This window comes from Nerophis lumbriciformis, linkage group LG05 (genome assembly GCF_033978685.3).
Source record: "Nerophis lumbriciformis linkage group LG05, RoL_Nlum_v2.1, whole genome shotgun sequence".
NCBI lineage: Eukaryota > Metazoa > Chordata > Actinopteri > Syngnathiformes > Syngnathidae > Nerophis > Nerophis lumbriciformis.
In genome coordinates this window covers 1183273-1211127 of record NC_084552.2, presented here as the reverse complement: position 1 = coordinate 1211127, position 27855 = coordinate 1183273, and the positions used below count along the sequence as shown (strand labels likewise).

General features: G+C 39.8%; 1 protein-coding gene across 2 annotated transcripts; it reads right to left on the bottom strand.

The window, feature by feature from the left end:
* Positions 1-1185: 1185 nt before the first annotated feature.
* LOC133606942 (glucoside xylosyltransferase 1-like) lies at positions 1186-25928 on the bottom strand. Of its 2 annotated transcripts, XM_061961413.2 has the most exons (7): positions 25651-25928; positions 19735-19930; positions 19537-19668; positions 19215-19466; positions 18949-19072; positions 12521-12693; positions 1186-1725 (listed from the first exon to the last, which is right to left on the bottom strand). In XM_061961413.2, exons 1-7 carry the CDS (start codon positions 25851-25853, stop codon positions 1564-1566), a joined length of 1242 nt encoding a protein of 413 aa, XP_061817397.1. In that variant the 5' UTR covers positions 25854-25928; the 3' UTR covers positions 1186-1563. The 2 variants fall into 2 exon arrangements, with proteins under 2 accessions (XP_061817397.1, XP_061817396.1); XM_061961412.2 differs by having other exon boundaries at positions 19537-19930.
* Between the last annotated feature and the right edge of the window lie 1927 nt (positions 25929-27855).

Sequence of the window (27855 nt, the reverse complement as noted above, 5' to 3'; positions counted from 1 at the left end):
ATTTATATTATCATTTGGTGCAGCCGGGCCGGAGCAGGAGGGGATAGAAAGAGAAAAAAAAGGAGACAGAGGGGGAAATTGTGGGGACAAGAGGGGGATTAGACAGAGAGACAAAAACAACAACAGCAAATAACAACAACAACAATATAGCAACATCAGCAAATACGACAAATATAATGGTAAAAGTAATAGCAAATAAGCAGTTAGCGAAAAATAAAAAATAATACAGAAATGACAATGAGCATTATTACACTACAAATAGAAATAGCGCTATTGATAAAGAACACTACCAATACTTTACCTTTATTATCAATAATACAGTTGTTCAAGTTATTACAGTATGTCTCTATACACATATTTATTTTTTTTAATTAATTTTGGCCAAAGGGGGCGCATTTAAATTTCTTACACACACTTGTTATTTCATATGTTGACCAGAGGGGGAGCATTTTTAAAAGCTGACACAGTCAATTTGGAAAAAAAATCCCTCCTTTTTGGGACCACCCTCATTTTTGATAGATTTCACCACCAGCGGGTGCAAATGAGACATTCTCTATTAGATGCAATGGTTTTCTGTATTGGGACCATGATTTATGTCCTAACTTGTTCATACCTCCTCATATGGAAGCTACTTTTCCTTGTGGATGTCTCAAGAATGGTAGAAATACAAGAACACACACACACACAAAGTAATTAGCGGTTTGCAACGGTTGGACAATTCCAGCTCCAGCTAGATCTGAATCAATGGAAGTAATTGATAATATGTTGATGAATGGCATCTCATTATGATGCATTGTATCAAAAAAAAAAAAAAATGGCTATAATCAGACTGCATTTGCAGCTTGCAGCGATAAGCCTTGCTTATTGGGCCATCACTTACATTTTATGAGCGCCTCAGATACAGTGGAAGCACCTCAGGTGGTATTGGCAAGTGCATTGATCTGACCGAGACCGTAGGACAATGGCATCCATCTCCATTAAGTCCTTAAAGAATCATATAAAAGTGCTTCATTTGCAGTTGGACATCTTAGAAAACACATCAGATGTCAGGAAGTCTTTGGAATGTGTATTTTTTTCCCCCAATTTAGATAGCTTTGTTGTCAGGCTCACGCTTGTAAATTGCAATTGTAAATAATGCGAAATGGTGACCTCTAGTGTCTTACAAACACATTGCAGGCACAAACATAAAAGGGAGATGACAGTTTATTTTGTTTTTTTCCTCTTATAAAATATCACATCACAATAAAACTTGACAGTGCATAAATTCATAACAAAAATGTCAACATTTAGTGTTCAAAATACATTCAGTAATGTTGTAACAAACAAACTTTGGCTTGGAGAGTATTTTTTTGCAGCACAGTACCATTATTGTAAAAACACTTATTTTTCTTCTTTAATGCACTTAAATGCATCATTCACTACTTTATGTCTCCAATATGGAAAGTGAAGTAATTCTCTTTTTTTTTTTTGCATTGTGACTAATTTCTTTTTAGCCATTAACAGGAGTAGAAGAGAATAAATTCAAGTTTAAAACAATGTATGAAATATGAATACGTTTTTGTGTCACCGCACAAGCGGGCTCTTCCTGTTGACGTTGGCCAGGCTGTGCACCATGGCCTTGGTGAAAAGGGTGTGGGATTTACCGCAGTAGGTGTGAGTCGTCTTCAGAAGTTGCTTCTCCAGGGGAGCCAGCAGGGAGGTCACGGGGTCGGCGCCAAACGAGTACTAAAATCAAACGTGTGATGAGTTCAATTGTTGCTGGGAGGAGTGCTTTTGGTTGTCTGCAAAAAAAACGGTGTGCTTAACCTTGAGTGAGGAATGTAAGAAAGAGAGATAATGGGCATGTGTTTTGGCTGGCGAGACAAGACTGCGAGGGTGGGAGGAAGAGAGACTTAAGAGGGGAGAGGGTTTTTCGGGGGGGGGGCAGACCATCTTGGCGGCGCGATTGAATGTTCTATGCTGGACTGCTCTCAATGTATATATGCAAAGCTTTGCAAATATATTACAAAATACCTACCGTATTTTCCGCACTATTAGCCGCACCTAAAAACCACAAATTTACTCAAAAGCTGACAGTGCGGCTTATAACCCGGTGCGCTTTATATATGGATTAATATTAAGATTCATTTTCATAAAGTTTCGGTCTCGCAACTACGGTAAACAGCCGCCATCTTTTTTCCCCGTAGAAGAGGAAGTGCTTCTTCTTCTACGCAAGCAACCGCCAAGGTAAGCACCCGCCCCCATAGAAGAGGAAGCGCTTCTTCTTCTACTGTAAGCAACCACCCGCCCCCGTAGAAGAAGAAGAAGCGCGCGGATATTACGTTTCATTTCCTTTGTGTGTTTACATCTGTAAAGACCACAAAATGGCTCCTACTAAGCGACAGGTTTCCGGTTCATGAAAAGACGCAATCTCTCCATCCGCACACGGACTACTATTTCACAGCAACTGCCTACAGACTTTCAAGAAAAGCTGGCTACTTTCCGTGCATATTGTAAAAACAAGATAGCTGAAAAAAAGATCCGGCCAGAGAACATTATCAACATGGACGAGGTTCCACTGACTTTTGATATTCCTGTGAACCGCACTGTGGATACAACGGGAGCACGTACGGTGAATATTCGCACCACAGGGAATGAGAAGTCATCCTTCACTGTGGTTCTAGCTTGCCATGCTAATGGCCAGAAACTTCCACCCATGGTGATATTCAAAAGGAAGACCTTGCCAAAAGAGACCTTTCCAGCCGGCGTCATCATAAAAGCTAACTCGAAGGGATGGATGGATGAAGAAAAGATGAGCGAGTGGTTAAGGTAAGTTTATGCGAAGAGGCCGGGTGGCTTTTTTCACGCAGCTCCGTCCATGTTGATATACGACTCCATGCGCGCCCACATCACGCTGGTTTTTAATATATTATTAAAGTTTGACTGACCTATCTGACTGTTTTTTTGACATTCCTTTAGCGCAGTTAGATGCGGCTTATAACACGGGGCGGCTTATAGGTGGACAAAGTTTTGAAATATGCCGTTCATTGAAGGCGCGGCTTATAACCCAGGGCGGCTTATGGTGCGGAAAATACGGTATTCTGTCTCTGGTGGTTTTTCTACTCAGCTTTAAGTGTCGTAAAGAGCTTGGGAGCGACTTGTGACTTGAATTCCCTGGGAGGAACAACTGGTCCAAAACGCAACAATAGTTATTTATACTAATTCATCTATTTGTTTATGGATGTATTTATTGATTCATTGTTGAGTAGTAACACATGTAATTGCTATGATACGAAAAGGGGTAGGATTAAGTTCAAGTTAAAGTACCAATGAGTGTCACACACACACACTAGGTGTGGCGAAATTATCCTCTGCATTTGACCCATCACCCTTGATCACCCCCTGGGAGGTGAGGGGAGCAGTGAGCAGCAGCAGTGGCCGCGCCCGGGAATAATTTTTGGTGATTTAACCCCCAATTTCATCCCTTGATGCTGAGTGCCAAGCAGGGAGGTAATGGCTCCCATTCAGATGTGGGTAGTAACGCGCTACATTTACTCCATTACATCTACTTGAGTAACTTTTGGGATAAATTGTACTTCTAAGAGTAGTTTTAATGCAACATACTTTTACTTTTACTTGAGTATATTTATAGAGAAGAAACGCTACTTTTACTCCGCTACTTTTATCTACATTCAGCTCGCTACTCGCTACTAATTTTTATCGATCTGTTAATGCACGCTTTGTTTGTTTTGGTCTGTCAGACAGACCTTCATAGTGCCTGCGTTTCAACAAATACAGTCACTGGTGACGTTCACTCCGTTCCACCAATCAGATGCAGTCACTGGTGACGTTCACTCCGTTCCACCAATCAGATGCAGTCACTGGTGACGTTGGACCAATCAAACAGAGCCAGGGGTCACATGACCTGACTTAAACAAGTTGAAAAACTTATTGGGGTGTTACCATTTAGTGGTCAATTGTACGGAATATGTACTGTACTGTGCAATCTACTAATAAAAGTTCAAATCAATCAATCAAAAGTGTGAAGGAAAAAAGACAATTTTTTATTTCAACCGTACACCCCGTCAAAAGCCTAAAGACTGACTGCACAGTTCCTGTCTTCACAATAAAAGTGCCGCTCCATCGCGCCTGCGCTTTCAAAATAAGAGTCTCCGAAAGCCTGCGCAAACAAGCTAGCAAGCTACGGAGGTTTGCCGCCAATGTATTTCTTGTAAAGTGTATAAAAACAAATATGGAAGCTGGACAAATAAGATGCCAAAAACCAACCACTTTCATGTGGTATTAGACAGAAAGGAGGAACTTTTTTTCTCCTCCATTTGAAAACGTGGACGTTATCATCACTACTGTCTGATTACAATCAATGCAAGTCATCAGAATCAGGTAATACACCAACTTATATTCTTGTCTTCATGAAAGAAAGGAATCTATATGTGTTAAACATGCATGTATATTCATTAAAACACTATTAACATGTAAACAAAAACGGCAAAAAAATATATATAAATTATATACTGTATATATCAATGTATGTATATATATATATATATATATATACAGACAGAGCGACTCCAAAACCAACAAAGGCTGTAACTGTCGAAAGAAACCTGATTGCCCTCTCAACGGGGGGTGCTTACAAACATCAGTTGTCTACCAATCTAAGGTAATACGCAAGGACATTAACACATCCGACACATATGTAGGATTAACCGAGGGAGAGTTTAAAACCAGATGGAACAATCACAAGGCTTCTTTCAGGAACCAAAACCTGCGGAATACCACAGAACTCAGCAAACACATTTGGGACCTCAGAGACAATAATGTTGAATATTCAATAACATGGCAAATTCTTGCATCCAGCACACCTTACAATAGTGGTAATAAAAGATGCAACCTATGCTTGAAAGAGAAACTGTTTATTATTTACCGTCCAGACCTGTCATCCCTCAACAAGCGCAGCGAAATTGTAACAGCATGCCGCCACAGACGGAAACACCTCCTAGGTAACACATGAGCCAATCACCACGCCCCTACACCAGCCTGTACCCACCCACTCTGTGCCCTATATAAACCATGGTATGTGAATGCTCCCATTAAAATCTCCTGATGATTGAGGGAACCCCCCTCATGAAACAGGCCTGTAGAGATGAAATAGTCTTGTGATTTTTTTTCCCCACACATATATATACATACATACATACATACATACATACATACATACATACATACATACATACATACATACATACATACATACATACATATATATATATATATATATATATATATATATATGATATGTGTGTGTATGTTACTCATCAGTTACTCAGTACTTGAGTAGTTTTTTTACAACATACTTTTTACTTTTACTCAAGTAAATATTTGGGTGACTACTCCTTACTTTTACTTGAGTAATAAATCTCTAAAGTAACAGTACTCTTACTTGAGTACAATTTCTGGCTACTCTACCCACCTCTGCTCCCATTTTTATACTCTTTGGTATGATAAGCTCAGCTTCTTCCCACTCCTTTTCGGGCATGCTGTAATGAAACTGCTGGGAGGAGTGCGGTGTGGAAGACCGCCCGCAACACAGCTTTGAGCGAAGATGAGACCTTTCAAATGGCTGAATTAAAACGTAGCCTGCAGAAATCTTCCCAATAATGAAGGCGCTTTTTTTTGCTTTTTTTTTACAGCGCTCCCAGGAAATCAAAGGGGAATTACCGCCCTTTTACATCGCCTCATTTGCCTGCCGTTCCCGACACCGGGTCACAAAGAGCGGCCGTCATTTCTTCTTCTCCTTCCATTTTTTACGAGCACGTAGACACTCGCTCGTCATAAAGCAGCATTTACAGTTGCTGTTATTGATTTTGTGGGGATGATGGGGCCGCTCGCCGCCGTGCCCACTCCCGATTCCACATTATCGCGCCGACGGCTGTAAAGTTTAATGGATGCTTCCCGGGCTCGCTGTTCGAGACCCAGACAGGCGAGGGGTGAAGGGCTGCTGCTGGCGTTCATGTTTCTTTGTTTGAAAGTGCAGCGCCTGACATGAAATGTCTTAACATGCTTAAAAAAATATGAAAAGGTCACAGCTTTGGTTTGGGACCTTTTATTTACAGTACCGTATTTTTCGGACTATAAGGCACACTTAAAATTCTTTCATTTTCTCAAAACTCGACAGTGCGCCTTGTAACCCGGTGTGCCTAATGTATGGAATAATTCTGGTTGTGCTTATCGACCTCGAAACTATTTTATTTGGTACATGGTAAAATGATAAGTGTGACCAGTAGATGGCAGTCACACATAAGACATACGTGTAGACTGCAATATGACTCAAGTAAACACCATACCTGCCAACTTTTGAAATCAGAAAAACCTAGTAGCCAGGGTCCAGGACCCCCCCCCCCCCCCCCCCCCCGACGGAAAATGATTATTAGCATTCAGACAGGTTAAAATGTTGCTAAAACCATCACTTTTCTATCAGTCACAGTGACTTTTCAAAACAAAAATATTACAGCAAAAATCATATGGGTTGATTGACATGTTTATTCTGTAAGCTAACTTCAATAGTTTGAAATTATTTTGACAGTTAATGCCAGTTATCCTGTCAACCTTTCACAAGACTTCAATTTGTTAATTGAAAGTATAAACACTGTTTACAGTAAACAAATGGTAAAACAGTACTAAACAATTCCATTAAAAAAAAAATTGGTGTCATTATTAACTTTCTGTCCAAGCTTGTATAATCTACTGCCTTGTTCAATTGTAAAAAATATTCTGTGCCTAAAATTCACATTTCTATCACAATTATCATACTGTAAACATGGTAAGCTCACTTCATTAAAATTAATAGTCCTGTCAATAGCATGGAATTACAATTCAAATGTCGTTTTTTTGTAAGCCTTTCAAAAGAATTCAAAATATGAAAAATGAATGAAAATTAATTGAAGCCATCAGACACTTGAAAAGTGGCACATCACATCTCTAATGTAATCATTTGAACTTTTCAACAGAAATAGCACTGCAAAAATATTAAGGACATACTTCTGTATTTTGGTAGTTATGCTGTCAACATTTAACAAGATTTCTTCAACTTGGACTTGAAAGCATAAATAGTATAAACACTTTTAACAGTATAACAGTACTAAACAATTCCAATAGATAACATTGGTGTCATTACCTTTTTGTTTGCTCAATTATTGCCTCCGTAAATAAAACTTCGGCATTTATCACATCCAAAGAATCTGTTTGGGCGACGAAAAACGTTGAAAGTTTTCCACTTGTTTCGCTAGCAACGGCATTAGACTTGTGTTTTTTTGTCCCAACGTGGTCTTTTACATCGCTAATTCCTCCGTGTCCGATCGAAAAATCTTGTCTGCACAAGGTGCAATTCGCGTAGCTTTCACCCTTTTTGGAACGGATAATTATTCCCGGATAGGCTTTTGAATATTCTTCACGGAATGACTGCAGTTTTCTTTTCGGTTTAAGACTCGTTTGCGATTTTTCTCCGGCTGATTCCATGATCGTTCGCTCGTTTGGAAACAATGGCAACTGGTGCCTCGTGCTTGGCAGCGGTGCTATAAATAGCCTCGCGCATGGCATTCGGAATGGCTCGATAGGAAGTTACGGGAAGCAGTGTCGATTGTCATTGTTGTTACGCGATTTCGTGAATAAAACTTAAAAAAAAAAAAAAATTTAATTAATGAACAACCGTATTTTTTATCACTGCAACCCTAACCTGGAATAGGTTGATGAAAACCGTACTAATTACGGGAAAACCGGAGTAGTTGGCAGGTATGCATTTATATTTCGCAAAGCAATAATTGGTTAATATTTAAAACAAACATGCGTATTTCGCAAGCAAATATTTTTTTAGCTTACCTCATTATTAACAACCCTGTCTGCAAGTGAAGTGGGTTGTTTGGGTGGATCTTTCCTCTCCATGTCTACGGCAGTTCTCGATGTAAACAAAGAATGAAGTCCGTAAGGTTTGCTCACTTTCGGTTGACATCCAAAAGTACCAGCTAGTGAAAAGTTTGTTTTCCTTGCTTCAAGTTGTTTCATATGTTTTTGGCGTTTCGCATGTACTTCCAAAGCCTTGAAACCTCGTGATCCATAGTCAATATTATCATGACACCACGTGCACAAAACCTTTCCGGGACGATCGATTTTCCGGATAAAATCACCGAACAAAGTCGTAACTTCCTTCTTCCCAACAGTATCAGTGATTTCCCTTTCCATCCAGTCCCATCGAAACTTATTTTTGACATGTTTATCAATTTCTTTTACTCGTAAACAGAGGTGGGTAGAGTAGCCAGAAATTGTACTCAAGTAAGAGTACTGTTACTTTAGAGATTTATTACTCAAGTAAAAGTAAGGAGTAGTCACCCAAATATTTACTTGAGTAAAAGTAAAAAGTATGTTGTGAAAAAACTACTCAAGTACTGAGTAACTGATGAGTAACATACACACTCATATCATACATATACATATATATATATATATATATATATATATATATATATATATATATATATATATACATAGATATATACAGTATATAATTTATAAGTATTTATTTTGCTGTTTTTGTTTACATGTTAAAGGTGTTTTAATGAATATACATGCATGTTTAACACATATAGATTCCTTTCTTTCATGAAGACAAGAATATAAGTTGGTGTATTACCTGATTCTGATGACTTGCGTTGATTGTAATCAGACAGTAGTGATGATAACGTCCACGTTTTCAAATAGAGGAGAAGAAAAGTTCCTCCTTTCTGTCTAATACCACATGAAAGTGGTTGGTTTTTGGCATCTTATTTGTCCAGCTTCCATATTCCTTTTTATACACTTTACAAGAAATATATTGGTGTCAAACTCCGTAGCTTGCTAGCTTGCTTACGCTGGCTTTCGGAGACTCTTATTTTGAAAGCGCAGGCGCGATGGCGCGGCACTTTTATTGTGAAGACAGGAACGTCCTCATGTGCGGTCAGTATTGAGGCTTTTGACGGTACGGTTGAAATAAAACAAGTATCTTTTTTCCTTCACACTTTTGATTGATTGATTGGAACTTTTATTATTAGATTGCACAGTACAGTACATATTCCGTACAATTGACCACTAAATGGTAACACCCCAATAAGTTTTTCAACTTGTTTAAGTCAGGTCATGTGACCGTCTTTAAGTCAGGTCATGTGACCGTCTGGCTCTGTTTGATTGGTCCAACGTCAGATTGGTGGAACGAAGTGAAACGTCACCAGTAAGGCAGGCACTTTGAAGGTCTGTCTGACAGACCAAAACAAACAAAGCGTGCATTAACAGATCGATAAAAATTAGTAGCGAGTAGCGAGCTGAATGTAGATAAAAGTAGCGGAGTAAAAGTAGCGTTCCTTTTCTATAAATATACTTAAGTAAAAGTAAAAGTATGTTGCATTAAAACTACTCTTAGAAGTACAATTTATCCCAAAAGTTACTCAAGTAGATGTAACGGAGTAAATGTAGCGCGTTACTACCCACCTCTGTTCATAACAGATGTCCTGATTGGTCACAAGGAACACATCGACCAATCAACTACGGCGTAATATAAACTACGTCTCGAATCTTGATTTAGGGTCGGAAAAAAAACCAGAAAAACGGGAGATAATTATTATTTTTTTCCCGAGATTAAAAAAGACGGAATTCCGACTTTAAATGGAAAAATTACATGCCTGTTAAGTCGGGGTCCACGTTAATCAATTCATGGTACAAGACGTCACGTCTCTTTGCAGACTCTGCACAGGCTCAAAACACTTTGCGGGAAAACAGTCGTATTCATAGCAGACTGCTTCTAAGCAATGTTGCAATTTCCCATACCAACAAAGCAAACTGTACACTAGTGCTAGGTTTTTGTAAGTATAAGAGCAAAGGCACACAGACGGAATATAAAAGTGTGTGTAAAATGTGCATATAAAGTATCAAAAAATATTTTTGAGTTACTTTTTTGGCTTTTTAGCAACGAGTGCTCACCCTCACCACTTAGCAATTACCCATTAGCACTAGTATAGTTAAATATATGTCAACTCAATAGGAGCAGTTAGCAGGCTTTCACCACAAGTTAAGTTGTGAGCAGGTGTTTTAATTCACATATTCTTGCTTTTTCCCCCACAATGACCAATGAAGACCAGAGGTGGGTAGTAACGCGCTACATTTACTCCGTTACATCTACTTGAGTAACTTTTGGGATAAATTGTACTTCTAAGAGTAGTTTTAATGCAACATACTTTTACTTTTACTTGAGTACCGTATTTTCCGCACCATAAGGCGCCCTGGGTTATAAGCCGCGCCTTCAATGAACGGCATATTTCAAAACTTTGTCCACCTATAAGCCGCCCCGTGTTATAAGCCGCATCTAACTGCGCCAAAGGAATGTCAAAAAAACAGTCAGATAGGTCAGTCAAACTTTAATAATATATTAAAAACCAGCGTGATGTGGGCGCGCACGGAGTTGTATATCAACATGGACGGAGCTGCGTGAAAAAAGCCACCCGGCCTCTTCGCGTAAATTTACCTTAACCAATCGCTCATCTTTTCTTCATCCATCCCTTCGAGTTAGCTTTTATGATGACGCCGGCTGGAAAGGTCTCTTTTGGCAAGGTCTTCCTTTTGAATATCACCATGGGTGGAAGTTTCTGGCCATTAGCATGGCAAGCTAGAACCACAGTGAAGGATGACTTCTCATTCCCTGTGGTGCGAATATTCACCGTACGTGCTCCCGTTGTATCCACAGTGCGGTTCACAGGAATATCAAAAGTCAGTGGAACCTCGTCCATGTTGATAATGTTCTCTGGCCGGATCTTTTTTTCAGCTATCTTGTTTTTACAATATGCACGGAAAGTAGCCAGCTTTTCTTGAAAGTCTTTAGGCAGTTGCTGTGAAATAGTAGTCCGTGTGCGGATGGAGAGATTGCGTCTTTTCATGAACCGGATCCCTGTCGCTTAGTAGGAGCCATTTTGTGGTCTTTACAGATGTAAACACACAAAGGAAATGAAACGTAATATCCGCGCGCTTTTTCTTCTTCTACGCGGGCGGGTGGTTGCTTACAGTAGAAGAAGAAGCACTTCCTGTTCTATGGGGGCGGGTGCTTACCTTGGCGGTTGCTTGCGTAGAAGAAGAAGCACTTCCTCTTCTACGGGGAAAAAAGATGGCGGCTGTTTACCGTAGTTGCGAGACCAAAACTTTATGAAAATGAATCTTAATAGTAATCCATATATAAAGCGCACCGGGTTATAAGGCGCACTGTCAGCTTTTGAGAAAATTTGTGGTTTTTAGGTGCGCCTTATAGTGCGGAAAATACGGTATATTTATAGAGAAGAAACGCTACTTTTACTCCGCTACTTTTATCTACATTCAGCTCGCTACTCGCTACTAATTTTTATCGATCTGTTAATGCACGCTTTGTTTGTTTTGGTCTGTCAGACAGACCTTCATAGTGCCTGCGTTTCAACAAATACAGTCACTGGTGACGTTCACTCCGTTCCACCAATCAGATGCAGTCACTGGTGACGTTGGACCAATCAAACAGAGCCAGGCGGTCACATGACCTGACTTAAAGAAGTTGAAAAACTTATTGGGGTGTTACCATTTAGTGGTCAATTGTACGGAATATGTACTGTACTGTGCAATCTACTAATAAAAGTTTCAATCAATCAATCAAAAGTGTGAAGGAAAAAAGACCCTTTTTTATTTCAACCGTACATCCCGTCAAAAGCCTAAAGACTGACTGCACAGTTCCTGTCTTCACAATACAAGTGCCGCTCCATCGCGCCTGTGCTTTCAAAACAAGAGTCTCCGAAAGCCAGCGCAAACAAGCTAGCAAGCTACGGAGTTTGCCGCCAATGTATTTCTTGTAAAGTGTATAAAAACGAATATGGAAGCTGGACAAATAAGATGCCAAAAACCAACCACTTTCATGTGGTATTAGACAGAAAGGAGGAACTTTTTTTCTCCTCCATTTGAAAACGTGGACGTTATCATCACTACTGTCTGATTACAATCAATGCAAGTCATCAGAATCAGGTAATACACCAACTTATATTCTTGTCTTCATGAAAGAAAGGAATCTATATGTGTTAAACATGCATGTATATTCATTAAAACACCTTTAACATGTAAACAAAAACGGCAAAATAAATAAATATAAATTATATACTGTATATATATATGTGTATATATATATAAATGTGTGTGTGTATTATATATGTGTGTGTGTATGTATATATATATATATATATATATATATATACACACACACACACACACACACACACACACACACACACATATATATATGTATATATGTGTGTATGTTACTCATCAGTTACTCAGTACTTGAGTAGTTTTTTCACAACATACTTTTTACTTTTACTCAAGTAAATATTTGGGTGACTACTCCTTACTTTTACTTGAGTAATAAATCTCTAAAGTAACAGTACTCTTACTTGAGTACAATTTCTGGCTACTCTACCCACCTCTGATGAAGACTCACCTTCCGTATGGCATCGTAGACCGATCTGAAGGCGGGTTGCTTGTGGTCGTGATATACACCTCTGTTTCCGTGCAGTATGTAGATGCCGGCCTCCTCGGCTGTGGCACAGTTGCTGCCGTAGATGCAGTGGTCTGGTCTGTAGTTCCACTGGCATGAATACTCCAGCAAGAACTCTGCAAAAAGGGCACACACGGCCATGAACCAGTAGAAGAAAGCGAAATGTGGAGGAGAAAAGCCACCTTTTAACAAAAAATATCCTCAAAGTAGGTCAAATAACATGTTTGGCCTATTTAATGATATCTGTTAGGGCTGTGAATCTTTGCGTGTCCCACGATTCCATTCAATATCCATTTTTGGGGTCACGATTCGATTCAAAATCGATTTTCTATTCATTCAATACATAGGATTTCAGCAGGATCTACCCCAGTCTGCTGACATGCAAGCAGAGTAAAAAGCTTTTATAATTGTAAAGGACAATGTTTTATCAACTGATTGCAATAATGTACATTTGTTTTAACTATTAAATGAACCAAAAATAGGACTTATTTTATCTTTGTGAAAATATTGGACACAGTGTGTTGTCAAGCTTATGAGATGCGATGCAAGTGTAAGCCACTGTGACACTATTGGTCATTTTTTTTTATAAATGTCTAATGACATACCTGCCAACTTTTGAAATAAAAAAAACCTAGTAGCCAGGGACGCAAAATGATTGATTGCATTCAGACAGGTTAAAATGTTGCTAAAACCATCACTTTTCTATCAGTCACAGTGACTTTTCAAAACAAAAATATTACAGCAAAAATCATATGGGTTGATTGACATGTTTATTCTGTAAGCTAACTTCAATAGTTTGAAATTATTTTGACAGTTAATGCCAGTTATCCTGTCAACCTTTCACAAGACTTCAATTTGTTCATTGAAAGTATAAACACTTTTTACAGTAAACAAATGGTAAAACAGTACTAAACAATTCCATTAAAAAAAAAAATTGGTGTCATTATTAACTTTCTGTCCAAGCTTGTATAATCTACTGCCTTGTTCAATTGTAAAAAATATTCTGTGCCTAAAATTCACATTTCTATCACAATTATCATACTGTAAACATGGTAAGCTAACTTCATTAAAATTAATAGTCCTGTCAATAGCATGGAATTACAATTCAAATGTAGTTTTTTTGTAAGCCTTTCAAAAGAATTCAAAATGAATGAAAATGAATTTAAGCCATCAGACACTTGAAAAGTGGCACATCACATCTCTAATGTAATCATTTGAACTTTTCAACAGAAATAGCACTGCAAAAATATTAAGGACATACTTCTGTATTTTGGTAGTTATGCTGTCAACATTTAACAAGATTTCTTCAACTTGGACTTGAAAGCATAAATAGTATAAACACTTTTAACAGTATAACAGTACTAAACAATTCCAATAGATAACATTGGTGTCATTACCTTTTTGTGGCTAAAATCCAAATTTAGCAACGGCATTAGACTTGTGTTTTTTTGTCCCAACGTGGTCTTTTACATCGCTAATTCCTCCGTGTCCGATTGAAAAATCTTGTCTGCACAAGGTGCAATTCACGTAGTTTTCACCCTTTTTGGAACGGATAATTATTCCCGGATAGGCTTTTGAATATTCTTCACGGAATGACTGCAGTTTTCTTTTCGGTTTAAGACTCGTTTGCGATTTTTCTCCGGCTGATTCCATGATCGTTCGCTCGTTTGGAAACAATGGCAACTGGTGCCTCGTGCTTGGCAGCGGTGCTATAAATAGCCTCGCGCATGGCATTCGGAATGGCTCGATAGGAAGTTACGGGAAGCAGTGTCGATTGTCATTGTTGTTACGCGATTTCATGAATAAAACTTAAAAAAAAAAAAAAAAGTTTAATTAATGAAAAACTGTATTTTTAGGTTGATGAAAACCGTACTAATTACGGGAAAACCGGAGTAGTTGGCAGGTATGTAATGATAATGTCAATGAGGGATTTTTAATCACCGCTATGTTGAAATTGTAACTAATATTGAAACTAGAGATGTCCGATAATCTCGGCCTGCCGATATTATCGGCCGATAAATGCTTTAAAATGTAATATTGGAAATTATCGGTATCGTTTTTTTATTTATTATCGGCATCATTTTTTTTTTTTTATTATTAAATCAACATAAAAAACACAAGATACACTTACAATTAGTGCACCAACCCAAAAAACCTTCCTCCCCCATTCACACTCATTCACACAAAAGGGTTGTTTCTTTCTGTTATTAATATTGTGCTTCCTACATTATATATCAATATATATCAATACAGTCTGCAAGGGATACAGTCCGTAAGCACTAGAGATGCGCGGTTTGCGGGCACAACCGCGGAGTCCGCGGATTATCTGCGGATCGGGCGGATGAAATAAAAAAAAATTAGATTTTATCCGCGGGTCGGGTCGGGTCGGGCGGTTGAAATAAAAAAAAATTAGATTTTAAATAGATTCAGGCGGGTGGCAGTTAAACCAATTGGTAAATATATATACATAGTTAAATGTTGTTACCCACATACGAAAAACGAGCAGGCACCTGCAGCATATGCCACAACAGAAGAAAAAAAAAAAAAAGAGATGGACACTTTTACGGAGCGGAGAAGGGACGCCTCGCCGGGGTCCGGGACCTAGGCCCCTTCCCCCGAGAGGGCCCCACCGGGAGCCGTAGCTGAGGCGATCCGCGAGAAGGGCCCGACGCACGTCCAGGGTCACCACCGCGCCCACCGCACCGACACCCCGCCTCGTCCGCCTTCGCCGCGGCCGGCGTCACGCGCAGCAGGTAAGCAGCTTACTTGCCCGCCACCCCCGTGGCCGGGGGCTCGTAACAGGGGTCACTCCGCGCGCTCCGCCCGCGCAGCTTACCTGCCCGCCACCCCCGTGGCCGGGGGCTCGTAACAGGGGTCACTCCGCGCGCTCCGCCCGCGCAGCTTACCTGCCCGCCACCCCTGTTGCCGGGGGCGCGTAACAGGGGTCACTCCGCGCGCAGTGCGCTCACGAAAGGGGTGGGGCTCACCCTGGTTGATATAGACAGCAGGACGGTGGCCATGGAAGTCGGAACCCGCTAAGGAGTGTGTAACAACCCACCTGCCGAATCAACTAGCCCTGAAAATGGATGGCGCTGGAGCGTCGGGCCCATACCCGGCCGTCGCCGGCAGCGAGACGCGGTTGGAGGTGCGCTCAGCGCGGCTCCCGTATGATTGCGCACTGGTGTGCGTCTGGGTCGTGACAGCGTGGCACGCGAATGTCTGTGCTGCATTGGATCAGTCTCCTTTCTTTAACAGACAAAAGCTTTATAACCTCACTAATGCCTTGCATCGTCTATATTAGATATATAACAACGGGCAGGTGCGGGCGGGTGCGGTTCTGATCAAATGTTACATCGGGTGGATGGCGGATGGTTGACGACTTTCTGATGCGGTTGCGGATGAAATAATTGCCTATCCGCGCATCTCTAGTAAGCACACATGATTGTGCGTGCTGCTGGTCCACTAATAGTACTAACCTTTAACAGTTAATTTTACTCATTTTCTTTAATTATTAGTTTCTATGTAACTGTTTTTATATTGTTTTACTTTCTTTTTTATTCAAGAAAGTGTTTTTAATTTATTTATCTTATTTTATAAAAAAATTTAAAAAGTACCATATCTTCACCATACCTGGTTGTCCAAATTAGGCATAATAATGTGTTAATTCCACCACTGTATATATCGGTTGATATCGGTATCAGTAATTAAAGAGTTGGACAATATCGGAATATCGGATATCGGCAAAAAGCCATTATCGGACATCCCTAATTGATACTGTTGTTGATAATATTCATTTTTGTTTCACTGCTTTTGGTTTGTTCTGTGTCGTGTTTATGTCTCCTCTCAATTGCTCTGTTTATTGCAGTTCTGAGTGTTGCTGGGTCGAGTTTGGTTTTGGAATTGGATTGCATTGTTATGGTATTGCTGTGTATTGTTTTATTGGATTGATTAATAAAAAAAATTAAAAAAAATAAAAATTGAAAAATATATACAAATTAAAGCTGCAAGCAGCGTTGGTCGGGCCCGCGTATTTGGCAGGTGCTAGTCCTAAGTGTCCCAATACTTTTGTCCAGTTTTAGTCCCGAGTGCCCTAATACTTTTGTCAAGTTCTTGTCCTAAGTGTCCCAATACTTTTGTCCAGTGTAGGTGTCCCAATACTTTTGTCCAGTGGTAGTCCTAAGTGTCCCAATACTTTTGTCCAGGTTTAGTCCTAAGTGTCCCAATACTTGTGTCCAGTGTAGGTGTCCCAATACTTTTGTCCAGTGGTAGTCCTAAGTGTCCCAATACTTTTGTCCAGTTTTAGTCCCGAGTGTCCTAATACTTTTGTCAAGTTCTAGTCCTAAGTGTCCCAATACTTGTGTCCAGTGTAGGTGTCCCAATACTTTTGTCCAGTGGTAGTCCTAAGTGTCCCAATACTTTTGTCCAGGTTTAGTCCTAAGTGTCCCAATACTTATGTCTAGTGGTAGTCCGAAGTGTCCCAATACTTTTGTCCAGTTTTAGTACTAAGTGTCCCAATACTTTCATCCAGTTTTCATCCTAAGTGTCCCAATACTTTTGTCAAGTGTTAGTCCCAAGTGTCCCAATACTTTTGTCCAATTTACGTCCCAAGTGTCCCAATACTTGTGTCCAGTTTTAGTCCTAAGTGTCCCAATACTTTTGTTTCTTCCGAGGAGCAGTTTTTTTTGCGTTTTATTCCAAAATTGCAGTAGAGCGCAATTTTGAGATTTGGGGTTAGGTTTTTTTATTAGATCGCAATATTTGCCAGTCTTGATGTGTGTGTTCAGTTTGGTGAGTTTTGAAGCATGTTAAGGGGGTCAAATTACAGCTCAAAGAGGCAAAAGTGACTGTTTTTAGTACATTTTTGTCTTGAAGGGGGAATTGACAACTTCCTGTTGATTTTTGCCCGAGAATGTACAATTATGGAATGTAGGTCTAAGTCAGACCTACATAGAGGTTTGTGTTTCATGTCTCTCCGACCTTCCTAGTGGGAGTTACAGGCAGTCTAGTTTTTTTTTTTCCTAGGGGGCGATAGAGCGCAATTTTGAGTTTTGTGGTTGGGTTTTTTTATTAAAAGGCAATTTTCGCAGATCCTGATGTGTGGGTCAAATATGGTGAGTTTTGAAGCATTAAGTGGGTCAAATTACAGTTTAATGTGGCGGCGGAAGAAAAAAAGAATAATAATAATAATAATAATAATAAAACCTTACAAATTCAATAGGGTCCTCTGTCCCATTGTAAAAGGACTCCCTTCGGGATTCCTTTTAAAATGGGCCATGCGGGCCCTAATTAAAGCTGCAAGCAGCGTTGGCCGGGCCCGCGTATTTGGCAGGTGCTAGTCCTAAGTGTCCCAATACTTTTGTCCAGTTTTAGTCCCGAGTGTCCTAATACTTTTGTCAAGTTCTAGTTCTAAGTGTCCCAATACTTTTGTCCAGTGGTAGTCCTAAGTGTCCCAATACTTTTGTCCAGTGGTAGTCCTAAGTGTCCCAATACTTTTGTCCAGTGGTAGTCCTAAGTGTCCCAATACTTTTGTCCAGGTTTAGTCCGAAGTGTCCCAATACTTTTGTCCAGGTTTAGTCCTAAGTGTCCCAATACTTATGTCTAGTTTTAGTCCTAAGTGTCCCAATACTTTTGTTTCTTCCGAGGAGCAGTTTTTTCTGCGTTTTATTCCAAAATTGCGGTAGAGCGCAATTTTGAGATTTGGGGTTAGGTTTTTTTATTAGATCGCAATTTTTGCCAGTCTTGATGTGTGTGTTCAGTTTTTTGAAGCATGTTAAGGGGGTCAAATTACAGCTCAAAGAGGCAAAAGTGACTGTTTTAGTACATTTTTGTCTTGAAGGGGGAATTGCCAACTTCCTGTTGATTTTTGCCCGAGAATGTACAATTATGGAATGTAGGTCTAAGTCAGACCTACATAGAGGTTTGTGTTTCATGTCTCTCCGACCTTCCTAGTGGGAGTTACAGGCAGTCTAGTTTTTTTTTTCCTAGGGGGCGATAGAGCGCAATTTTGAGTTTTGTGGTTGGGTTTTTTTTATTAAAAGGCAATTTTCGCAGATCCTGATGTGTGGGTCAAATATGGTGAGTTTTGAAGCATTAAGTGGGTCAAATTACAGTTTAATGTGGCGGCGGAAGAAAAAAGAATAATAATAATAATAATAATAAAACCTTACAAATTCAATAGGGTCCTCTGTCCCATTGTAAAAGGACTCCCTTCGGGATTCCTTTTAAAATGGGCCATGCGGGCCCTAATAAAACGATTTTTTAAAAATGAGAATCGATTCTGAATCGCACAACGTGAGAATCGCAATTCGAATTCGAATCGATTTTTTTCCCCACACCCCTAATATCTGTAGTGATCGGCATGCTTTTCTTACCAGGATTATAGTGGAAAATGATATTAAGCAGATCCTGGTCTCCCCATGTTATGTTAAGTTTGTATTTTTGAAGTAGAGGCATCAGAAGCTCCTCCCATCGGAGCCCCACCGATGTCATATCATTCTGTTAAAAAAACATACAAAATATTGCTTTAAATTGCCATTTTCGCTCACATTAAAAAAACAGTGCAATGGTGACATCCAGTGGCCACCACTGGTATTACAACAACACTGCAAAACCTCTGGCAACCATTGATTAGCCTTACTTTAAAAAACACATTCCTCATCCTTGTGAGGTTCATGAGCATCACCCCCGAGTTGATGCCCGTCTTCCCGTAATAGGGGTGCCGGGCGAAGCGGTTGTACCAAGCGATGCGGGGCTCTTCGTGCTCCGGGGCCATGGCGGCGAGCTGCAACGCATCGAACTGGGACAGAAAGGCCCACAAGCGGTCTACGGGCTGCAGGAAGAGGATGTCCGAGTCCACGTAGACTAGGGAGTCAACGTCCTTCAGGATGATCTGAACACAAAAACACATGTTACCCGGAACTTTTAGCGAGACACTCCTAGAAGCAGTTTGGGATACCCACAGGTAGAAAAAGTCGTTGTGAAGCGCAGGGTTTGAAGAGTTTTTTCCACTCGGCTGCATTCTCGCTGGGGAAGCTGATGGGGTAGACTGTGTAGTTAAACCTGGAGTGTATAAAAGCCGGCCAGGATTCAAGCTGCAATGCAAGAAACAATGTTTCGTTAATAAGCATGCAAAACCCAAGCCTGTATTCATTACTCACAGCTTCCGTGAAGCCGGCGTGCAGCTGATCCTCAGCAAAAATGTGCAGCTGGAGTTGGTCGACGCTAAAAAGCACGGCCGACTTGAACATATTGAGAGTCTCCTCCAGGCGCTCGCCGCAGGCCACCACAGCCAAGTGCATGGGGGGTCTGCTCTGGGTGCCGGCTTCCAGCTGCCCCCGCTGACGCATGATGTACCTAATAGAGAGCAGATATATCAAATTGTTTAAAACCATAACGAGTCGTTTTTTTACTCTCAATACATGTTCAGCAAGGTCATTAGAACGATTAAGACGGCTACGTTGACCCTGGATCTCAGGAAACAGAGTGGACCGACACCAGCAGATGACATGGCACCCCAAACCATCACCCAACCATGCAAATTTAGCATTTCCTTTGGAAATCGAGGTCCCAGAGTCTGGAGGAAGACAGGAGAGGCACAGGATCCACGTTGCCTGAAGTCTAGTGTAAAGTTTCCACCATCAGTGATGGTGCCATGTCATCTGCTGGTGTCGGTCCACTCTGTTTCCTGAGATCCAGGGTCAACGCAGCCGTCTACCAGCAAGTTTTAGAGCACTTCATGCTTCCTGCTGCTGACCTGCTCTATGGAGATGGAGATTTCAAGTTCCAACAGGACTTGGCGCCTGCACACAGCGCAAAATCTACCCGTGCCTGGTTTACGGACCATGGTATTTCTCTTCTAAATTGGCCCGCCAACTCCCCTGACCTTAGCCCCATAGAAAATCTGTGGGGTATTGTGAAAAGGAAGATGCAGAATGCCAGACCCAAAAACGCAGAAGAGTTGAAGGCCACTATCAGAGCAACCTGGGCTCTCATAACACCTGAGCAGTGCCAGAAACTCATCGACTCCATGCCACGCCGCATTAACGCAGTAATTGAGGCAAAAGGAGCTCCAACCAAGTATTGAGTATTGTACATGCTCATATTTTTCATTTTCATACTTTTCAGTTGGCCAACATTTCTAAAAATCCCTTTTTTGTATTAGCCTTAAGTAATATTCTAATTTTGTGACACACGGAATTTTGGATTTTCATTTGTTGCCACTTCAAATCATCAAAATTAAATGAAATAAACATTTGAATGCATCAGTCTGTGTGCAATGAATAAATATAATGTACAAGTTACACCTTTTGAATGCAATTACTGAAATAAATCAAGTTTTTCAAAATATTCTAATTTACTGGCTTTTACCTGTATACTCCGGAGCGATTTATAATCCGAAAAATACGGTAATAGTAAAAGTGAAGTACCATTTACGTGGACCCCGACTTAAACAAGTTGAAAAACTTATTCAAGTGTTATTATTTAGTGGTCAATTGTACGGAATATGTACTGCAGTGTTTTTCAACCTTTTTTGAGCTTTTCCAGAGGCACAGTTGACAGTCAAAAGTCGTTGTCGGAATTGTTGCATATGACTTTAAACCATAACCAAGCATGCATCAATATAGCTCTTGTCTTAAAGTAGGTGTACTGTCACGACTTATTTGGAGTTTGTTGCTGTTTTCCTGTGTGCAGTGGTTCAGTTCTTGTCTTGTGCTCCTATTTTGGTGGCTTTTTCTCATTTTTGGTATTTTCCTGTAGCAGTTTCATGTCTTCCTTTGAGCGATATTTCCCGCATCTATTTTGTTTTAAGAATATTTCTGTTGTTTTTTCATCCTTCTTCGAGGGGACATTGTTGATTGTCATGTCATGTTCGGATGTACATTGTGGACGCCATCTTTGCTCCACAGTAAGTCTTTGCTGTCGTCCAGCATTCTGTTATTGTTTACTTTGTAGTCAGTTCAGTTTTAGTTTCGTTCTGCATAGCCTTCCCTAAGCTTCAATGCCTTTTCTTAGGGGCACTCACCTTTTGTTTATTTTTGATTTAAGCTTTAGATACCTTTTTACCTGCACGCTGCCTCCCGCTGTTTTCGACATCTACAAAGCAATTAGCTACCGGCTGCCACCTACTGATATGGAAGAGTATTACACGGTTACTCTGCCGAGCTCTAGACAGCACCAACACTCAACAACAACCCATAATTTGCAGACTATAATTACTGGTTTGCAAAAAATATTTTTAACCCAAGCAGGTGAAATTAGATCATCTCCCACGGCACACCAGAGTGTATCTCACGGCACACTAGTGTGCCGCGGCACAGTGGTTGAAAAACGCGGATGTACTGTACTGTGCAATCTACTAGTGATGCATCGGCGCATGCGTGGAGCTCATAGAGCGTACCGCTTTTAGAAAGTCACGTGACCGATCATGAGCTGTTTTGGTCACGTGACCGATACGCCAACTGTGTGGCACTGACGCCTCCTCTGTGCCCTGTGAGCGTGTCTTTTCTACAGCCGGAGAAATAATAACTAAGAAGAGAAATCGTCTAAAATGTAATACGTCGGAAAAACTTTTTTTTTTTTTTTTTTAATAAAAATGTGTAAAAAAATAAAATAAAATAAATTCCCAGTCCACAATCATCCACAACACGTTCTCTTAGATTTCCATGTTATGATACATGTTCACATTATTTATTGACTGTATCTAAAAAAGATACAAATATATTTTTATTTAAATGAAGATATGAAATAATCCTAAATGAAATACAATGACTTGGTTTATATTATTGTATATACTAGGGCAGGGGTCACCAACGCGGTGCCCGCGGTCACCAGGTAGCCCGTAAGGACCAGATCAGTCGCCCGCTGGCCTGTTCTAAAAATAGCTCAAAGAGCAGCACTTACCAGTGAGCTGCCTCTATTTTTTAAATGTCATTTATTTATTAGCAAGCTGGTCTCGCTTTGCTTGACATTTTTAATTCCAAAAGAGACAAAACTCAAATAGAATTTGAAAATCCATGAAAATATTTTAAAGACTTGGTCTTCACTTGTTTAAATAAATTCATTTATTTTTTTTACTTTGCTTCTTATTACTTTTAGAAATACAATTTTAGAGAAAAAATACAACCTTAAAAATGATTTTAGGATTTTTAAACACATATACCTTTTTACCTTTTAAATGTCTTCCTCTTCTTTCCTGACAATTTAAATCAATGTTCAAGTAAAAAATTTTTTTTTTCATTGTAAAGAATAATAAATATTTTAGCTTCTGTTTTTTCGACGAAGAATATTTGTGAAATATTTCTTCAAACTTACTATGATTAAAATTCAAAAAAATTATTCTGGCAAATCTAGAAAATCTGTAGAATCAAATTTAAATCTAATTTCAAAGTATTTTGAATTTCTTTTAAAATTTTTGTTCTGGAAAATCTAGAAGAAATACTGATTTGTCTTTGTTAGAAATATAGCTTGGTCCAATTTGTTAAATATTCTAACAAAGTGCAGATTGGATTTTAACCAATTTAAAACATGTCATCAAAATTCTAAAATGTATCTTAATCAGGAAAAATTACTAATGATGTTCCATAAATTATTTTTTTAATTTTTTCAAAAAGATTCAAATTAGCTAGTTTTTCTCTTCTTTTTGTCGGTTGAATTTTAAAGAGTCGAAATTGAAGATAAACTATGTTTCAAAATTTGATTTTTTTTCGTGTTTTCTCCTCTTTTAAACCGTTCAATTAAGTATTTTTTTCATCATTTATTCTCTAGAAAAAACCTCCCGTAAAAGGAAAAAAAATGTACAAGTTAAAAAGTAAAGTTAAAGTACCAATGATTGTCACACACACACTAGGTGTGTTGAAATTTGTCCTCTGCATTTGACCCATCCCCTTGTTCACCCCCTGGGAGGTGAGGGGAGCAGTGGGCAGCAGCAGTGCCGCGCCCGGGAATCATTTTTGGTGATTTAACCCCCAATTCCAACCCTTGATGCTGAGTGCCAAGCAGGGAGGTAATGGCAGAGGTGTGGACTCGAGTCACATGACTTGGACTCGAGTCATGAATTTGATGACTTTAGACTCGACTTGACAAAATGTAAAAAGACTTGCAACTCGACTTAGACTTTAACATCAATGACTTGTGACTTCACTTGGACTTGAGCCTTTTGAATTGACATGACTTGACATGACTTGCTACTTTCCCCAAAACCCAAAGATGAAAAAGTTATTCGGGAGCGCTCCGTATTTTTCATTGTGTACTTGTCTATCAGCGTTGCGTGTGTCAGCTGGTGTGCTCTCAGTACAACAGCCAATCAAATTAGATCTACTTTGTTTTCATCACACAGCATTCATCCAATCAAATTGCAGCACAACCAACGAAGAAGACATGTCCAAACCACACGCCAGTGAACAAAAAATGATACCTAAAATAATTTCGTTTGGGTATAAAAATTACGAGGTGGTCAACACAAAACGGTTTGCAGTATGCAACACATGCGGTTCCAAAATGACTGATGGAGAGGCAACAACTTCCAACTTCGTCCGGCATTTGAAGTTGCACAAAGAACGGTAAGTTTTGAATGTAAGATAACGTTTATTGGCTAAGTAACGTGACTTTTATTTGCTGTGTAGTTAAATCGGTGAGGCTGTAAACTCACTGCTAACGTTATAATGTTATTGCAAACACGGGAATCTGTTGCAGTTCACTACCTTATTCATACTTTTTGTTCAGTGATTTTTTTTAAGCAGGGTTACGTTAGTCAATATATCACACGTAACGTTAGACGGCGGTCAGCAGCATCGCGTATTTTAGCCACCTAAAAAAAGACAAAAATAGTAAAATAAAGGTAAAATAAATACTACGCCCCCATCGTGCACAAATGACTGACAGACTCTTGGCTAATTTGGTCTTTTGCAAATGCAATGCAGCATAGGGCCCTGACATATAAAAAGTACAACTTTTTTGTTATGTTCACGTATATGTCATGTTTTTTCAATGTTAACACTTTTGTACAAATAAGTACATTTGCACTTTATTTTCAATGTGTTTGTTCTGTAAAGGAATGAGTTAATGTTTCAAATGACTGGTTAATAGTGCTATTATAAAGTGCAATGTCAGCACAATTTTCTTTCCTGCAATTTAAAATGCACTTGTTTTAATAAATAAATACAGCGTTTGAAAAGCATACACAATCTGTGTTAATATATTAGTCTGTGGTTAAAAGGACTTGAAAGGACTCGAAACTCAAAATGCAGGACTTAGGACTTGACTTGAGACTTTCCAGTCTTGACTTTGGACTTGACTCGGGGCTTGCCTGTCTTGACTCGGGACTTGACTCGGACTTGAGGGCAAAGACTTGAGACTTACTTGTGACTTGCAAAACAATGACTTGGTCCCACCTCTGGGTAATGGGTCCCATTTTTATAGTCTTTGGTATGACTCGGCCGGGGTTTGAACTCACAACCTACCGATCTCAGGGCGGACACTCTAACCACTAGGCCACTGAGTAGGTGGAATGACAGACAGAAATACCCATTTTTTTTATATATATAAATGTATTTATTTAGCTATTCTTGTTTAAATCACACTTACGTGTAACTTACAAATGACAATATATTTATTTATTTAAGTGTGTATCAAACTGGTAGCCCTTCGCATTAATCAGTACCCAAGAAGTAGTTTTTGGTTTCAAAAAGGTTGGTGACCCCTGTACTAGGGCATCAAATCAGTGTCAGTTGAGTCGGTCCATAGGTTGCCTGATGTCAGTATTTAGTGACACAGTATCGACACAGTATCAATACAGTTTTGCAATGTGTCGAAACGCTTCATGACGCCTCATCAACCCATCACTACAATCTACTAATAAAAGTTTCAATCAATCAAAAATTAACGTACTTTCCTGAACGTACCATCCCGTCCTTCCAAATCTCGCGTGAGTATCGCCAGCTGTGACGTATTATTGGGCTAGCGAGCTATACATTCCAATACACAAGTTTATTAACAACTTGGGACTCAAATTACGGACACAAGTCGGCTTAAAAAAAATAAACAAACTGTGAAATAAAGAACGTAGACCCCGTTACCTGTTGTGTCGGTGTGAGCTTTGTTGCCCTGTTTTGTCCGGGTCCCCCTCCCTGAGTCCCGGGATTCTCGGGGGGACGTAAATCCTCCTCGCTTCGTTTTTCCCAGGCGACAAGTCCGTTTCGAACAGCTTACTATAAACGTACAATGCGGAAAACACGGCGAACACTGTGCACATAAGCAGCGCACGAATATATCGCCGCATTATGACATTTAAAGACGGAACCCCGGGCGAAACTCATCACACACAAGCCTGCATTGATAGCGACAAGCTGGCGGTCACGTGTCCAAGCCGTTCCGGTAGCAGTTAAGATAATAAAAGTTGCAAGGTATTAAAATGCTGGCCTTGAGACACATTCGGAGAGTTCTACGCTAGTTTTGGATAATATGATGAACAAAGAGTGCAAAATAAACTACTGGAAGAAAACATAAAATGGGTGTTGTATACATTTATTTTCCTTTCCGGATCTAGTATTTGTTCGTTATCAGGTCTTGACACAGATTTCACCCCCCATCAGGAGGTCAAGACCCTGAATTGGGGGAAGGGTGGGAGCCAAAAGTAAAGCTGATTCCTCCCCCCTTCAGGCGCCCTGTCCCAACTTTCAATTGATTTCACCAAAAGAAGCATTCATTGCTTTGGGATGTCTTTATGTCCAAATGCATTTCCTTCAAGTCTGCGGTTGCGTATCGATTCATGTGAAAATCAACAGGATGTAGTCAGAATAAAAGCCTGCAGTTTGTGGGCTTTTCCACTCAACTCAGTTGACTTGAACAAAAAATGGTTTCCACTCGAACTAATATGAACATCACCAACGTGAGCTTGAAAAGGATGCTTTTGTTTATTTTTCTCAAGCTGCTGCACCACCCCCGAAGTCTTATTTTGCTCTCCCCTTTCCAAAACCGCCACCTTCGACGGTATTTATGACTGAATCATGCCAAAATATGATAGCAAAAGCTAACTGTGGTGTCAACACAATGTGTCTTGTCGAACTGGAGAAGTTTGTAGCTTTAGTCAGAACATTTTCTTAATTAAGCGCAAAAAATTATGACTAAAAAGTGTATTTCCATTCACACTTTAATTTCAGTGACGGTTTAATAAACGTGTATTATTTTTCATTGATTCAGTTAGAATGTAGATATTGTAGGACCGCGTAGCATTTATTTGTAATCGGTTTGTTTTTTATTCCCTTCTTTTGCAGTGTTGTTGATTAGGCAGGGGTGTCAAACTCAAATACAGAGTGGGCCAAAATTTAAAACTGAACAAAGTTGAACAAATTAACCTTTTTGATAGGGACCCAAACAAGTTTTGCATTAAATATTGAACAAGCAGGGCTTATATAACTTAATAGTGACATGCAAAATCCAGTTAATAATAATAATTCAAAAATATCAATGGCATATCAAATACAATTTAAACAAAAATTGAATGCCTCTTTTCTATTTGCAGCCTTCTGAGGTAAATATCAACATTAACTTTTTCCACAGGCTAATAAATTTGAAAATAAAATAATGAATAAACCAACCATTCAGGACTTTAAACTGCTCAGTTTGCAACACACTGATCTAATCTGATGTGCCCAAGCCAGATACCTGACATCTTTTCTTGGATGCTAGTTCATTAATGTCGGGGCTCAGGCTTTGAGCTGAGGCAACCTTCATTATACAACCAAGGTGTTCATCAGTCATTATATCTCATATTCCACATTGTTTGGGGCGTGCCTTACAGGCACTGCTTTTAACGTCCACTTTTCATCCCTTCTATCAACGTGCCCGCTCAGTCACAAGATATGAGCGGCTGCACCATGCACACAATTGAATGCAACGCATACTTCATCAACAGCGATACAGTTTACACTGAGGGTGCACATATAAGCAACTTTAACACTGTTAGAAATATACGCCACACTGTGAATCCACACCAAACAAGAATGACAAACACATTTCGGGAGAACATCCGCACAGTAACACAACATAAACACAACAGAAGAAATACCCAGAACCCTTTGCAGCACTAACTCTTCCGGGACGCTACAAGGTGTGTGTGAGTGTGTGTGTGTGGGGGGGCCTGTAAGGCACGCCCCAAACAATGTGGAATACGAGATATAATGACTGATGAACACATTGGTTGGATAATGAAGGTTGCCTCAGCTCAAAGCCTGAGCCCCGACATTAATGAACTAGCATCCAAGAAAAGATGTCAGGTATCT

Bases quoted from the DNA above. Each gene is read 5' to 3' on its own strand.
- LOC133606942 (XM_061961412.2), bottom strand. From the start codon at position 25,853: ATGCGGCGATATATTCGTGCGCTGCTTATGTGCACAGTGTTCGCCGTG. The intron at 19,073-19,214 runs GTAAGGCTAATC...TTTTTTTAACAG, and splicing joins TGAGGAATGTGTTTTTTAAA to AATGATATGACATCGGTGGG. The intron at 12,694-18,948 runs GTAAGAAAAGCA...CCCTTTTTGCAG, and splicing joins CATTTTCCACTATAATCCTG to AGTTCTTGCTGGAGTATTCA.